The sequence below is a fragment of the Schistocerca gregaria genome, chromosome 6, assembly GCF_023897955.1.
Source record: "Schistocerca gregaria isolate iqSchGreg1 chromosome 6, iqSchGreg1.2, whole genome shotgun sequence".
In the NCBI taxonomy this organism is placed as follows: Eukaryota; Metazoa; Arthropoda; class Insecta; order Orthoptera; family Acrididae; genus Schistocerca; species Schistocerca gregaria.
Window position 1 is genome coordinate 33,505,669 of NC_064925.1, and position 17,853 is coordinate 33,523,521.

Here is a 17,853-nt window from a genome sequence, read left to right on the forward strand (position 1 = left end):
TATATGTTGGTTTTATTAATGTTCATTGTGTATATAGACACATTGCTTTTTCTCAGAAGACACAGTATATTAACAGTGACAAACTTAGTCAGTCATTTGTAGGGGAAGTTGTGCAAACTTGATACACGAAGGTGTTTCCTTACTCAAGCTCAAACCACAATTTCCACATAGGCTGTTGAGACGTGCCACCAAACTACCACATCAGGGTAACCAGTAACTAATATTTCCAGAATGGAACCGATTAAGCTAGATAACTGATCAAAGCTTTAGCCATAGATGGAACAGATCTAGGAAATAAGATACTGAGCTTCAGTGTTCTGTCTGTTATAGTAGCTAAGTAAAGTTTACAACCACCAGAGGGATCTACACTCCATGTATACAGAATTTTTGTATAACTCGGTGTATGAGCTGACCAGAAAGAAGGTGTGCATTTTGAAAATTGCCATTAACTTAGCTGTTTATATCTCCCCAGGTATAACTTTTCTCTTGCACCAACAGTTGACAATATTACCTTGTAAAATAAAAGTGTAACCAGCCTGTAAGTAACCTTTTGTGACAGTACTGTATTTTTTTTAATCATAGAAATTAGTTACAAGTTGTGGCCTGCCCTCAGTATAATGGAATGCAAATACTCATGACAGGTGGAGGTGGAGGACAGCGGGGAGCCAACGATGCGGTCGCAGTTACCGGTGACAGTGGTCGTGCTAGACCAGAACGACAGCCCATCTACACCACGCGCTGTCCACGTGCTCGTCTATGCCTTCGAGGGGCAGTTGCCACACGGAAAGATTGCCGACGTGCGTCCCAACGACGCAGACACCACGGGTGACTACCACTGCGAGGTACTTTGGCTTTACCTTCTGTTGTACCTGTAGAGGTAATTGATATATAGTTGTGTTCCAGTATTAGGTCCAGAAGTAGTGGTTTTGAAACTCAAGAGTGTGAGAAATTTTGATAATATATTACATCAAAAGGAAAATTCACTTGAGAAAAATATAAAATTACAAAGGGCATGTGGTAACGTTCTCGGCGGGGTCCCGGCGGGGTCAGGGATTTTCTCTGCCTCGTGATGGCTGGGTGTTGTGTGTTGTCCTTAGGTTAGTTAGGTTTAAGTAGTTCTAAGTTCTAGGGGACTGATGACCATAGATGTTAAGTCCCATAGTGCTCAGAGCCATTAAACCATTTTACAAAGGGCCAGTACTTACTTTCAAGAGGAAAAATTCCAATACTGCTGAAAGACACATTTACAAGAAACACTGATTGTAATAGCTTGAGGGGGAAAGAGGGATAGGTTGCACAAAATTAGAAAGCTACACCAGGACAGGATGAGAGGACCCATCCATAACCAGGATAACAAAGATAAAGGGGGAAGCATAGAGAGAGAGAGAGAGAGAGAGTAGAAGGTGAAAGACGAGGATGAGGAATAACAAAAATAAGAGGGGAAGCCTACAGAGAAAGTAGGAGGTGAACTATAGTGTAAGCACTGTGCCAACTTCAGTCCAGAGATGAGTTAAGGACAGAGTGAGAAAGAGAAAACGGATAGATGAAGAGATATGCCCATGTATAATAATGAGGAGAGGGGGGGGGGGGGGTTGTTAGTATGTTAACAGAGGGTGAGTGCAGGAGGCTGATGGGATGTAAGAATATGTTGGAGAGCAGTTCCCCATGTGCATAGTTCAGGGAAATTTGCATCAAATAGATTGATCCAAATACCTCGTGTGGTGCTGCAAGGGCTCAGGATCCCCTGAGGTCATTTTGTTGACCATGTTCAGCAGTTGCATACCAGGTGTCCCGGCACAGTCAGTTCCATGTCTATTCATGTGCTCAGGCCATTTGGTAGAGGTTACTCATATACAAAATACCGTCAGTGAACACACTTAAGTTAGTAAGCAACATGTATGGTTTGACGCATTTCTTTGCCTTTTATGTTGTACGATTTACAAGTGGTGGGACTGGAGTAAGTGGTAACTGGTGGGAACATCTTCATCATTCATGACTTTCTAATTGTTGTAATTTTTATGATAATTTGAATGGTTATTGAGTGGTGTTATTGTTATTCATAGTGTCTCTGATCTGTGGTTGCCCTCTCCAGAAAGTTGTTTATAACTGGTGGGTGCTTGGTTCAGGTTTTACTGCAGGAACTAGTACAGGGGTGGTAGGAATAAGATCTGGGAATGTGATGTTCTTTGACAAGGATATTACAGAGGTTGGGATGGTGATCCAGATGGAGCAAAGAGGAACAAGAATTATTACATTCATTTCAGATGGCAGGAAATTGATTCATAGGATCCAGAAATGACTAAGGGGTTAGTGACGTACAAAATAAGATTCAGAAATGTCAAGGAATTACTGCTATAAAAAGTAGAAATATTTGCTCTGTATAGAATGAGAAGAATGCGGTAATTTTCACACACAGTTCAAGTGATGAAGTGTTTAAGAAATAATATTTATGATAAAATTGGTGCTGTGCTTAATGATGAGATGATCTGCTATAGTTTACATTCACAAGTTAAAGTACAAAATAATTTCCCAAAACTCACTGGTTGAAAAGTTTGCCACAAGTTAACTTCAACTCAATGATCTGGTGTCCTTTAGTGAATGTAAGAGTCATTCTGCAGTTTTCAGTAACCCAATTGCCCTGTGTATAGAATTTCTTCATGGAATTAAATCCTGTTGGATTTGAAGAAGGTGAGTCTTAATATGCTCTTAATGCACTTCAACTCAATGATCTGGTGTCCTTTAGTGAATGTAAGTGTCATTCCGCAGTTTTCAGTAACCTAATTAGCCTGTGGATAGAATCTCTTCATGAATTAAATCCTGTTGGATTTGAAGAAGGAAGTCTTAATATGCACTTAATGCACACAGAGGCTGCGCTCACACGCGCGCGCGTGTTTGTGTGTGTGTGTGTGTGTGTGTGTGTGAATGAGTGAGTGAGTGAGTGTTGTCTACTTCCAACGAAGACATTGTTGGCTGAAGGCTCACATTTTGACAGTCTTTTTGTTGTGCCTATCTGCAACTAAGGAACCTCCAGTGAGTAGCGACTAACCTTTTCATGATATTGTTACTGGCTGATAATTTAATGTTCACAGACCAAGTTCACTAGACACATTTGTACATAAACTCATGTTAGTACCTCATGATTCCTATAGTAACACATACTTTCATGGGATTCAGGCAGAGTAAGTGACACCTTGTTACAGAATTTGTGAGCCAAGATTGAGCACATACGTATCTGCTATAGTTCAATTCTTTTATCTTGGTGGATCGCACATGCTCACCCAGATGTGGGAGATTGCTGCATTGCCAGTTACAAACATCGCACTTACCAAGAGAAGCAGTGCCATAGTATAGTATAGTTCACAAACTTATGTTTAGGGGGTGCATGCAGTTTGTGAAGTAAAGCCACCACGGCCGCATTAACCCTTTCACTGCTACAGAGATGTGCTCCCCGCATTCTGCGCAGTGGGCAATTTTGTCATCACTGCACTGCTCGCCTGTGCAGACACATGGTGTTCCGACTGCTTTGACACGCTTATCATTCGATTTCACAAAAACTATTTGGCCCAAAAACTTGATTTTTACACCTATTCTTGACTGATACCTTCCCCCCATAAATGACTTAATTTTGTTTCGATGTTCAGTGCTGTTATTGTGCAGCATTAAATGTAGTAAACCATTGCACGAAATTTTGAAGAGTTTGCAGAGATAAAAGTCCATAGTGTATACTTTCCGTATGGTCGATTTTAGTTGCCACAATGTTGAGAATGAAATGTGAACAAGATACCTAAAGTTCATATAAAATTTACTGTATAACAATATCTCATTTAATTTAAGTACCAGATAGGTGTCGTATGTACTATTGAGAAATATTTCATCTTTTGCGACTGTAACAAAAGTTTTATTTACACCGGGCATGTTTGGCTATATTTTAAAGCACTTCAATTAATCAAAAGGAAGTAGACATAATACATTAAACAAAACTGTGGACTTACAAAAACATTAGGACTTGAATATACTGTGTATCAGTGAAGTGCTCTGAGCAATGTCAAATATAATTTTTGTGTGTGGCACACACAAAGAGCATTTATTTGCTAAAACACTGATCAGCCAACAGAAACATTGAATATTGTGTTACCGCAGCACAAAACTATGAAAGATGATTTGGCAATGGAGGAGACAAAATACTGTCCACCGAAGACACTTTAAAAGAGAAAAACACGTCTGGTCTAAATAAGACGCTTATTACAGTTGCAGAAGAGGAATCTATTTTAATTCCATTGGTAAAACTGCGACTGTGGAACAAAAGCAAGAAAGAGAAAATGAGTACCATTTTGTATGTGCCTTACATGTCATTGATTGAAGTACTTTAAAATAAAGCCAAACTTGCCTGGTGTAAATAAAACTTTAATTAGAGTCGCGAAAGACAGAATATTTCTCAATATTACATACGACACCTATCTGGTACTTAAATTAAATGAGATATTGTTATACTGTAAACTTTAAATGAAATTTAGGTATCTTGTTCACATTTCATTCTCAACATTGTGGCAACTAAAATCGACCATACAGAAAGTATATGCTATGGACTTTTACCTCTGCAAACTCTTCAAAATTTTGTGCAATGGTTTACTACATTTAATGCTTCACAATAACAGCGTTGAACATCGAAACAAAATTAAGTCATTTATGGGGGGAAGGTATCAGTCAAGGGATGTGTAAAAATCAAATTATTGGGCCAAATAGTTTTTGTGAAATCAAATGATAAGTGTGTCAAAGCAGCCGGAACACCATGTGTCTGCACAGGCGAGCAGTGCAGTGATGACAAAATCGCACACAGCGCGGAATGCGGGGAGCAAGTCTCTGTAGCAGCAAAAGGATTAATGAAGAGCCAAAGCACTAGAAATTTCAAAAAATTACATTCAAACGAATAAAATTCATGAAGTAAGACACTTTGATACTGTTTTTAAATAAAGAAAATATTAAGCATCGCACAAGGTTTGAACTCAGAACCTTTCGTTTAGCAGCACAACACCTTAACCATTACTCCGACGTAGCTTGTTATTCAATGGAATACCTAGAGTGCTCTAAAATTGTACACAAAATATCGACAAACACTATTGGTATTACTATGAATTACTCACACTTCATTGAAGTACAGTAGAAAATAAACAATTACCGCTGTTCTTTATTGCAAAAAAGCGGTTCGTGAGAATGATGCAAACAATTTTCCTTGCTATTGCCTGAATTAGGAGGGTTATTGCTTATTTGGTTTAATTAATTAATAGAATTTGAAGCAATTGGTGTAAAGAATGCTTTTACCATCTTTCTGTGAAAGAAAGTCTGATACCAAGACATTGCTTTTGTTCTATTAATTTGTTTATGACTGAACATTTTTAAAACTGAAGACACTCGTCCGTGCTCTGCACTGCAGTCGAGCTCTGGCAACATCGTTCTCTGTTCATTGGCTGACTGTGTTTTGTGATGTCAGATGCGCAGAATGAACCTAAACTCGGCAATCGTCATAAATGACGCGCACTATAATAGCTACGACTGTAGTGGTGGAATTTAAAGCAGAAAGATTATGTAAGAGCAGTAACACAGTAAACATGAATAATATTCTCCAGGTGCAAGTAACAAATTTTAAGTACATTATATGCAACATTATGCTGAATTATGAAAGAAAACTTCTCTAGAAGGTGTGCATTCATTTGAAGACATATGGAGGAACTTTTTAGTATACAACAACAACAACAACAACAACAACAATAACAAAATAATCAAACCAACAGAAAATAATTTGTTTATGAAGTTAACACTCAAGTATGACAGAGAGGGAAATAGCTGTCCAGAATGCCCAAGGTAAAGGTGAAGTGGTTGATTGGAACTGGAAACAATACCTTACTTGTGACTGTTTGATGGTAATAGATTGAGCTATATACAGTTTTCAAATTATTTCAACTTTTTGCAGGGACTTGGATGATGAATCCAGCTGCATCCCAGTAGGGTTTGCACGAAAATATAAATGACAACTTGGAAGCACATGAATGTTAAGTAGAAGCAGTTTTGCTGCATAAAAAAAAAATAAAAGAAACACATACACACACGCACACCCACACAACTTGTGTCTCAAGTTGTGTTCATTATGGATTCCTCTTATATGCACAGTAGTCATATTTGTTGCTGGTTTCCTCTGCCTGGCAGGTACAGTCTGGTGGTGGCGGACTTAGCATCCCAGCAGGCACTTGCGAGCTGCACGCCCTGCCCTCACTGTCGCAGTCATTGACCACCGGAACGGGGGCGGGCCGTGGTCTGGCACTGGCCGTGACTGGCAATGACGGCGTGCACGCTGACGTCGTGTCAGCCGTCACAGTGGAACTGGCCACCTTCGACGAGGAGGCCGTGGCAAATGCGGTGTCACTGCGTGCTGAAAACACAACAGCGGAGCGCTTCCTGGCGGCTCACTACAAGGCGGCTGTTGATGCACTGCGTGCTGCTTTTCCTGCGCCTGCCGATGCACCGCTGCTCTTCGGCCTGCAGCAGGTCGACGCAGGGCTCGAGATGGCCGTCGCCGTGCGCTCCCAGCAGGTATTGTTGAATTGGTGGATTGTGGCCAATATTTCTTGAAATAATCAGCAACTAGTTGCACAAAAAAATTTTTATTTCCATTACCAGTTTCAGGCACCTACAGTATTACTCTTCTTTTACACTTTCAGGGGTTCGAAGGGCTGGTAGTGTAAAAAGGGGTAGAACTGCTCTGGAAAAGCCAGGCGAAGGTTTTGCAGTGCATATTGATATATAATAGTATGTGTGGGTCTCATTTCTCACACTTACCTCAAATATCCCGTGAAAAGCAATTGCGATGTTGCTCTGCCTTTTTGCTGATATTGGTCTGCCTTCTAATTCTGTTTATCTGCTGGCAAGTAGAACAGTATTAGTAGTTGAAACATTGTCTTCCTGTCGGCTGATTCTTGTGTTTTGCTTAAATTTTATAACATTGAAAATGGAGTTATCCATCATGGAAATCTTATGTCTTTTCAAGAAACTTCCAAATTTTATCAATAACTCAATATTTACAATTAAAAAATCACAGTTGCAAGAATTAATGTTTCCCACAAAAGAAGTCCATAATAGATTTTTGTTTAGCTCTTTTGTTTGATATGCGCTTAATCTGTTCCTCCAATTCACAAAGAGTTTCGAGCATATTTCCACATTCTGCAACAGAAGAAAAATATCTTTTTAGTACCTCAAATGCTGCAGTTGCCTGCTGCTGTTAGACCTATTACATCAAGTGAATGCTCTACCACTTTAGTTATAGTGTAGAAACTGCTTCTTGGGGATTTTAAAGTTTCTATGAATACACAATCTACAGTTACCGTACCCAGACGAACTCTTTGCAGAGTTATCACATGGGCAACATTCTCAAAAACTGACTTGTTAGATGCCTACTTACAACTACCTTTAGATATAGGGTCACTCTGTATTTTAGCTGTCAGTACCGCTTGTAGTCGTCAACACCTGCAGCCTTATGGAGTCGCCAACACTCCCATTATTTTTCAGCGTTTTTTGGAATAACTGTCATTATCTGTGCTGGGTTGTGCAAACTATTTGGATGGCAGTTTAGTTTATGGTGTCCCCACTGAGGAACATGGACAAAATCTCCATACTCTTTATTTTATTTTATTTATTTTTTGGTCTCTCCTCCAAGTGGCCAAATTGAAGTGTCATTTAGAAAAATGTCCATTTTTTCAGCATTCTATCATCTTGTATTTGAAGTTTCTTGTGAGGTTCTCAGAGCCCTGTATCAACATCTTTGTACTATTGTGTCTCTTCCATGCCCTACATCAGTCAAAGAACTTTTGGTTTTTTGTGGGCAAAGTCGCCCACTACCGTAAATTTTGGCCTAGGGCAGCCACAGTCGTGCAGCTGTTACATGTGTTGCTGTGCAGAGGTGCTTAGTTATGCCAGTTGCTGGAATTTTCCACCCTTAAGAGCTTGTTGCAATGTGCGCGTTGCTTAGTGATGTACCAACTAGCCATCCAGTTAATTCTTGCAATGGACACTTCACAGTTTGGCTTGGGGACAGTACTGCGTCATAGATATCGTGATAGTCCCAAGCATCTGTTGCTTATGCCTCAAAAACATTGACTTCTGCTCATATTAGGTATTCAGTTAGAAAGGAAGCTGTGGCCATTGTATATGCTGTGATAAAATTCCATGTTTTTCTCTACAGTGTCAGATACCACCTGGTCACCTATCTCAAACCATTGGTTTCCTTATCCATTGAGGTGGCACAGTGGTTAGAACACTGGACTTGCATTCAGGAGGACAATGGTTCAAACCCACTTCTTGTCATCCTGGATTAGGTTTTCCTTGATTTCCCTAAATTGCTTCAGGTAAATGCTGGGATGGTTCCTTTGAAAGGGCACTGTTGACTTCCTTCCATAATCCGATGGGACCAGTGACCTCACTGTTTGGGCCCCTCCCCCAAATCAAACAACCAACCAATCATTGTTCAGTCCTTCTGCGTTTACCAGATAAAGTGACACATCGCATTCAACATTGAGCCCTTTTTCTTTCGAGTTACAACTCATGTATCGTCGCTGGCTGGGTGCAGCTGAGTATGTGAGCCGCTTCCCTACTCCCTCATTCTTACTGTTTCTTCCCTTACTGCCACTCCCCTCAGCTTGCAGTCAATGCTGCCCCCATTTATTGCTGCTAGTGTAGCAGCTGCCAATGAGAGGCAGGGAGGTGTGGTTTGTTTGGATCTGATTCTCAGAGACTTGATGCAGCGGCTGGAGACAGCAGTCATGTGTGCATGAGCTGTGCCCGAGTGATTGTCTGAATGTGTGTGTGCTCTTGTTTTCTGACAAAGGCTATGGCCAAAAATTTAGTTGTGAGAGTGTGACTGTCTTTTCTATGTGCCTGTCTGCAGCTCAGAGGTCATCTGTACAGTGAGTTGCTACCTATCCTCATTAGTATTGATTCTCAGAGTATTCACTTAAGTTATCTGTTGCATGGATTGATCACCGTGGTCTCATTTCATCAACATGGTGTCTATGATGTACATAGCTGGCCAAACCAATGGACTTCCATGACAAGCCAAAACCGCAGGCCATATCTGTGAGTATCTGTAACGAATCTGGCCTGCCAATCTGAAGCCCATCATTTCCCACTAATGTACAGGCCCTGCTAATCAGGTCTAGTCTCAACAATCTGCCTGCAGGCCAGTCTCTTCGTGTGTGGAATAATGCGGCGGATTTTGCAGTTTATCCAAGGACCTCAGGATTGCGGTGCTTCTGAGCAGGGCATAGGCCATAGGCAATGGATTTCAGGAATTGTGACTGTCTCACCACAAGTACACTGTACAGTGTGGCATTTTATAGGCATTTTATTTATTATAGTACATTTTTATTGCACTTTGAAAGTAGGTTATATGTATTACAAAGTATGGATGATAAGAGGAAGAAAATTGTGGCAGTCGCCGGCAGTTTGTACACTATGTGCTCAGCTATTTCTTCAAAACAAAGCCACACAATACCTGTAAAATAATAGACATAACACAATGGATAATAACGACAATAACAAATATAGTTGATCAGGTTACCTTCCATTTGGAAAGTGGGTGCACTCAGTGACTGTTATGTGACTTATAAATTATAGATTGCAGCAGTCAGTCATCCTTTTTTGGATTTTATTACACAAATCCAGATTTCGGCTGGTCTCATTGTATGTAAGTCCCAGTTGTTCGGGCATTAGTCACGGTTCTTTGGAAAAAAAAAGTAATAGAACCAACAATTTATTGGTAGTCACTTATAGTGCAGGTTTACACAACTGCCTTTCAAGAGGCCTACTTTTTCTGAGGCTATTTTTGAAATCAGTGAAGATATTTTAAATCTGTCTTGTGGCTTCAATGAAATGCATGTTTTTGCTGTCAAATCTGTTTAGTTTTATTGAAATAAAATAACAACAGTGGTCTTAATGAAACATATATACCATTGGCTTCTCCATCTACAGATAGTTCATTGCAAAAGATGTTGATGTTTGTACTTAAGATTTTTGCTCACATGTTTAGAAATACATTTTGTTGTCAACTTATGTCTTTACTTATCCTTGAGATCTCAAAATTTGACCCCCCCCCCCCCCCCATGGGGCCCCACAGCTTTTTTTGGATACGTGTGTAGCGCACATGGGTCCCTAAGCTGCCCTAAGCTGTTGCAGCCTTTATTTTTTTCCAGGCTGCTTTACCTTCCCTTTCCTTCTCCTGCCCTGCCCTTCTTCCTTTCCCTTTGCCCCTTCCTTTCCTTATGTACCTATCTGACTGAGCCCCCAGACACTACAGGGATCACACTGCCAATACCTGCACTGCGAACGCCTTATGCAAATCTGGCAGTGGTTGCCCATCTATTCTGGGATTCAGAACTCCTGGCAATGACTGCCCTGCCAGATGGCCATTACTGTGGATGGGTGGCACCCACAAGGCGAGCACCTGTTCGGAGTGGATGGTACCAGGGCTGATGTTTGGCACACGAAATGTGTTAAACTCTCTGGTGGCTCTACTGTGGCCACCTCTGTTCCCCATCGTAGTTCTGTCTCAGTTCCTGTTTCTGCCATCACAACCTTATCCTCCTTGGATCACCCTGGGAGGAGGGCCACACTTGCTGGCTTGGGGCAAAATCCTTTCCATGGTTCCTGGTTTGTACCAGGACTGACAGGGAGACTTTTGCCGTCACGAAACCCCCTTTTTTGTGGAACATATTGAAGACAAGTTCAGAAAAGTTGAGTCATTAAGCAAGATGAGACCTGGCTTTCTCCTTATAAAGACAACTTCTGCCAGTCAGCCTCCCTCTCTGCCTGCGACCATTTAGGAGACATCCCCGTGGCTATCGCTCCTCACAAGTCACTCAATATGACACAGTATGTAATTTTCCATAGGGAATTTCTTCTTCAGTTCAATGATGAATTTATGGCTAATCTGGAATGATAAAGCTTTCATTTCGTCCGGCATGTCCAGAAATACTCCAAGGACCATCGTGTAGACACTTTCGATTTTGTCATGGCATTTGAGGGGGATACCCTGCCCGAGAAGGTCAAGTTAATGGTGTACAGATGCGACATGAAACCTCCCATGCGTTGCTTCCACTGCCTCACGTTCGGCCATATGTCCTTGCGATGCAATACCACTTCCATCTGTGGCTGCCCTCTTCATGTCAGGAGCCCTTGCACCTCACCTCCTAACTGTGTAAACTGCTATGGTCTCCGTTCTCCGGACTCACTGGAGTGTCCAAGTTTCACAGACTTCACCCTGTAAATTCTTCTCTACCATTGCCTCAATTACGTCTTCTCCTCCTCACCTCTCGTCCTTGCTCCCACCCTGCCCTTTCCTTAACCTCAGCAGCTCCCACCCCTTCCTCCTTCCCCTTCACCATGAACTGCTCCTCCTCCTCCTCCCACTCCTTGGAATGTGTGCTCTTCTCTGGGTCCTGCTAGGGATAGGGCTCCATCTTGGAAAACCCCTCCCTGCCAATCTCAGGATGGTAAGCTTGCACCCTCGTGCCAGAGGAGAGACCCATGCTCCGAGGACCCCAAGCCACTTCAATAGACACCGCCCCCTGTGGGGGAGTGCCACTTTGTCGGGTAGGGGTCTTCTACTTGACTGACTTACTACAGACTTTGATTTGTGTCTCCTCAATGATACCGCTACCCACTTCAGTGTCGCTCGTGGCACCTTTACTGCTACTGATCTCACAATCTCTTCCCCTGCTCTCGTGGTTTTCCTACATTGGTCACCCTATGATTATCTTTGTGACAGTGACCTCTTTCCAGTGATTCTGTCATTATCCTACTACAACCAGGCAGATAGGACCCCATGTTGAGCATTCCAAATATATATGTCTGCTGTGCACTTTGAGACCTCTGTTTCGAATTGCATTGGTGCGATCGTGCAGGGAATCTCTGCCACTATTCTTCATGGTGCTGGCACAGCTGATCCCCTACCCACAGGTCCCCCACGTCGCCGACCAGTGGTGTGGCGGACTGAGGACATAGCAGTCATTTTTCAGGGCCACGAAGGGTGCTGCAGCAATTTAAACAACACCCTCCTCACTTTTAAGTGTCTCCATGCTAAGGCTCCTTACCTTATTAAGCAGAATAAAAAGGAATTCTGGGAGCACTATCTGTCATCCCTGGAGACATGTGGCTCTTCATCGCAGGTTTGATCCGAGCTCTGTAGCCTTCTGCGCTGTCAGCGACAGTCAACTGTCCTGGGGCTTATCCTCCAAGATGCTCTGTCTACTGATCCATTGGTCCTTGCAGAACACCTTGCGACACACTGTGCAACAGCATCAGTGTGCTCTTCCTATCCTGCTACCTTTCTCTGGCACAAAGGCAGAGTTGAATAGACCCCCCTCCATTTCAACCCTCACCAAGCTGAACCCTATATTGAACCCGTCAGTGGATGGGAATTCTTGCAGACTCTTACCTCTGCACATGAGACGGCCCCAGGCCGGGATTTCATCCACAACCAGATGATCCAACACTGGGACATTACACAGAAGCAGCTGTACAGCTGTACAGCTACTGCCCAATTAGCCTGACAAATGTACTTCGTAAACTGCTTGAGAGGACGGTTAACTACTCCGCATTTGGTTCGTAGGTACCTTCCTCTCACAATGCCGAGACAGTAGAGTTATCCCTGTCCTTAAGCCTCTGAAGAACCCAACGTCTCTGGACAGCTGCCACCCAGTTAGCCTGACAAACGTACTTTGTAAACTACTTGAAAGGAGGGTTACCTTCCAATTCTGTTGGATACTTGAATCTCAGAGTCTTTGTCCCCTTACCAGTGTGGCTTCCAGGAAGGATTACCTTCAACTGACCATTTACTTAGATTGTAAACTGCAATCTGACAGGCTTTTACTAACCATCAGCACCTATAAGGCGTACAACATGGCTTGGCACCATCACATTTTAGTTACCCTCCACGAATGGTGATTTTGCGACGCTCTTCAGATTTTTATTGGCGAGTTTTAAACCCCCCAGTTCTTCTCGGTTCAAGTTGACACTTCACTCAGCCCCCCTCAGATTCAGGAGAACGATATCCCACATGGTTCTGTATTAAGTGTCACACTCTTCCTCATAGCCATAAATGGGCTTGTGACCTTTGTTGGCCCTCAGGTTACCCCAGCATTGTATGCCAATGATTTTTGCATCTGGTGCAGCTCCCACTCGGTAGGGCCTGCTGGGAGCTGGCTCCAGGGTGCCATCCGATGGATGTCTCCCGTGGCTTCCAATTTTCTGCCTCTAAAATTCAGATTATGACTTTTAGTCGTCAACCCATAGTAAACCCTGATTCAGAACTTTATTTAGGTGACTAGCTCCCAGATGTTAAAGCACAGTCCCATTTCTTAGACCTTATTTTTGATAAAAAGCTGTCATGGCTACCCCTTATACACCAGCTGAAGACCACATGCACGCAGAAGCTTAATGCCCTCTGCCTCCTGGGCCACACATCTTGGGGTGCAGACCTTACTGCTCTTCTCCATCTGTACTGTGGAAGTCAGGTTTATGTGTCAGTGGTTCCTTCCACTCATTAGATACTTGACCCTGTCCATCATTGTGGGGTGCACCTGGCTATTGGTGCCTTTTGCACTAGTCCCAGTGACAGTCCCCTCACAGAACAAGTCCTCTGTGCAATCAAGGGGCATCTCCCTCCTGACCACCATCCATAGGTGGCATTGCCAGTTGGAATGCACCTCACTTTGTCGGATCTCCATCTCCACTCACTGAAATCCGTCCCTCGGATGGTGCCTAGACCACACATTAGGACAGACCTGTTCCAGAGTCCTAGGGTCTCTGTCGCCTCTATGCTTTCTACCCTTCCACGTCTCCTACTGGCTTAGAACACCATTTATTCCTGGAATCATGAAATGTATTCACAGCTGAGGTGCTAACCATCACCGGGGCCCTCTATTTTGCTACTCAGACTTCCCTCCACAGTGTTTTAACATATACCGACTCAGTGGGCAATCTGCTAGTCTCATCATCATTTGGTCTCTGCTATCCGTGACCTCCTCTTGTCCCCTGGCCATGCCGCCTGCTCAGTTGTCTTTCTTTGGGTTCCAAGTCAGGTGGGTATCCCAGGGAATGAACTGGCTGACTGTTTGGCTAGAGACGCTGATACTCACCCTTCATTGCCTTTCGTGACTCCAGGTGTTGATATGCAGATCTATGTAAAATCTGTCTTTGCCCAAAAGTGAAATGACATATGGTGTGCTATGGCTCTCAGTAATAAACTCTGCACAATCAAGGAGACAACTGCACTTTGGTGCTTTTCCTTCTGCTCCTCTCAGACGGAGTCCACTGTTTTATGCCATCTACCAGTCTCACCCATTGTTTCCTCCTGCGTAATGAACCACATGCACAATATGATTGTGGAGCCAGACTGATGGCATCCCAAATATTGGTGGAATGTCCCCTTGTTTGGCCCTACAACCTAAGTATAGTCTTCCTTAGTTTTAAAATTAGCAGACAATACCTAGATAATTGAACTGGTCCTCAGTTTCCTCTGTGAAAGTGGTTGTTTCCAGAATTCGAATTGAGAAAAGCTGCCAACATGAGTTACGTAGAAGTAAATATCCTCGCAGTAGTGAAGCAACTTAAATCACTTAATAAAAGCAAGTCTTCTGGTCCGGACTGTATACCAATTAGATTCCTTTCGGAGTATGCTGATGCATTAGCTCCATACTTAACAGTCATATACAACTGTTCGCTCGACAAAAGATCCCTACCCAAAGACTGGAAAGTTGCACAGGTCGCACCAATATTCAAGAAAGGTAGTAGGAGTAATCCACTAAATTACAGGCCCATACCATTAATGTCCATATGCAGCAGGATTTTAGAACATATATTGTGTTCGAACGTAATGAATTACCTGAAAGAAAATGGTCTATTGACACACAGTCAACATGGGTTTATAAAATATCGTCCTTGTGAAACACAACTAGCTATTTATTCACATGTAGTGCTGAGTGCTATTGACAAGAGATTTCAGATCGATTCTGTATTTCTGGATTTCCGGAAGGCTTTTGACACGGTACCACACAAGCGGCTCGTAGGGAAATTGCGTGCTTATGGAATATTATATCAGTTATGCGACTGGATCTGTGATTTCCTGTCAGAGAGGTCTTAGTTCATTGTAATTTGCAGAAAGTCATCGAGTAAAACAGAAGTGATTTCTGGCATTCCCCAAGGTAGTGTTACAGGCCCTTTGTTTTTCCTTACCTATATAAACGATTTGGGTGGCAATCTGAGCAGTCATCTTCGGTTGTTTGCAGATGATGCTGTCGTTTATCGACTAATAAAGTCATCAGAAGATCGAAACAAACTGCAAAACGATTTAGAAGAAATATCGAAATTACAAACAATTTAAATCAGAAGGGACACATAGAAAATGTTGTGGGGAAGGCTAACCAAAGACTGCGTTTCATTGGCAAGACACTTAGAAAATGTAACAGACCTACTAAGGAGACTGCCTACTCTACGCTTGTCCGCCCTCTTTTAGAATACTGTTGCGCAGTGTGGGATCCTTACCAGATAGGACTGACTGAGTACATCAAAAAAGTTCAAAGAAAGGCAGCACGTTTTGTATTATCGCGAAATATGGGAGAGAGAGTCACAGAAATGATACAGGATTTGGGATAGACATCATTAAAAGAAAGGTGTTTTTCGTTGCGACGGAATCTTCTCACAAAATTCCTGTCACCAACTTTCTCCTCTGAATGCGAAAATATTTTCTTGACACAGACTTACATAGGGAGGAACGATCACAAAGATAAAATAAGGGAAATCAGAGCTCGTACGGAAAGATATAGGTGTTCATTCTTCCCGCGTGCTATACGAGATTGGAATAATAGAGAATAGTGAAGGTGGTTCGATGAACCCTCTGCCAGGCACTTAAATGTGATTTGCAGAGTATCCATGCAGATGTAGATAAGGTTTTGCTTTACTCGTGGAGCAGGGGCACAGTGGTTGTGGTTCGGGCCTCTCTTCATGTTTTATCAGTCTGGGATGCCATGACCACTCCCCATGGAAAGACCACTCTTTTTTTTCCAGTTTTTAGATTTGATATAATCTTTTATGTATTTTACTGTGTGTGTATTAACTTCTCTGTTTTATAGTTTTGAGTCCCCTGACTCTATCCATCCACTTTTAGCGGACCCTCTTTCTTCTGTGAGAACTTTGGAATGCCCACCCAGCTAGCCTCGTGGTTGAACACACTGCTTCCTGAAAGGGAAGGTGTGCCGGTACCCAGCATGAATCCGACTGGCAGATTAGTGTCGAGGTTTGGTGTGCTGGCCAGCCTGTGGATGGTTTTTAAGGCAGTTTTCCATTTACCTCGGCGTATGTGGGCTGGTTCCCCCTTAGTTACACTGTGCCGGCAAATGCTGCACAAACACCATTTCCATGTATGTGTGCAGCACAATTTACTCTACCACACAAACATTTGGGGTTACACATGTCTGGTATGAGGTGTTCCCTTGGGGGTCCACTGGGGGCCGAACTGCACAATAACCCTGGGTTCGGTGTGGGACGGCTCTGGGGTGGTGGGCTGCTGTGACCTGTTGTCAAAAATAAAGTGAGCCAGGTGGTATTCAATCCTGATAGATAAGTCTACTGACATTACTCAAACAGAACCTCTTGTTATGTTTGTAATAAGGGGAAAATGTACGTGCTCTACTTAGCTCTTTGTCTGCTAATATAATGTACTGCAAGAGATATATATTCATGAGCTGGAGGAATTTTGCATAGGCATGCCATTGATAAAAGTAAATGATCCTCGGTTGTTAGTGATGGTGGACCTGTTATGACAGGAGTTTGATCTGGGGTGGCAGTTCCTTTCGTCGGTTGTTAGTGATGGTGGACCTGTTATGACAGGAGTTTGATCTGGGGTGGCAGTTCCTTTTAAAAACAATCACCCCTTATATTATCCGTGCACTTAGCTCTAGCAGTCAGTCAAGCAGCTGAATACTGTTAACAGCATGTAAAGTTTCAAAATACTCTAAACAGTTTGTAGCAACTCTGAACAGTCACCAAAGAATTCCAAAACATTAAAAGATATGCAAAAAATGTTTAATGAGCCAAGGAAAAATATTGTTAGAAACTTTGCCATTTTCTGGCTGTCTTTGGAAGAGGAGGTAAATTCATAGTATGTAAATTGGAATTCTGTGGTATCTGTGCTGGAAAAAGAGAAAAAAGGAGTAACTGTTGGCTTGGTAAAAAATGTGAAGTGTGTGAAATTTTTGTCAGTATTGTCTTTTATGAAAGATGTAATGTTTCTTCTCAACAAATTGTCTTTGACTTTTCAAAAGTCAAATTTAGACCACAAGCACATGCAGATTTGTGTGAACACTTGCATCCAAGGGCTCAAGGACCTTATATTGAAACCTGAACCAAATCACAGTTCTTTTCTTGATAAAGTACCTCCAGAATTTCAAGGTGTGTCATGGAGACATAATGCGATATTCATTTAACCATAGATGTGTTATTAGGTACACAATTGGCAAATTCTTAGATTAGTTGCTTATAAAGTTAAATAAGAGATCAGGGGATTTAGATAAAATAAGAATATTAATATATGAACTATTTAGGAAGAGATAGATTGCTACTTACCGAAAGAATACAGGTCAAGTCGCAGACAGGCAAGATTAGAAGATGCGCACATATAGCTTTTGACCTTAGTCTTTGTCAGCAAAGAGAGAAACACACACACACACACACACACACACACACACACACACACACACAAAAGCAAGCAGCAAGTATATCTCATGCACACACATTCACCAACTCCATCATCTC

General features: G+C 42.4%; 1 protein-coding gene across 1 annotated transcript in view; it reads left to right on the top strand.

Annotated features, from left to right (window-relative positions):
• LOC126278037 (cadherin-related tumor suppressor) overlaps window positions 1–17,853 on the top strand; it is an 817,086-nt gene that overhangs the window by 680,862 nt on the left and 118,371 nt on the right. The window contains 2 exon segments of the mRNA XM_049977779.1: window positions 642–842; window positions 6,202–6,585. Coding sequence (XP_049833736.1) covers window positions 642–842; window positions 6,202–6,585 — 585 coding nt within the window.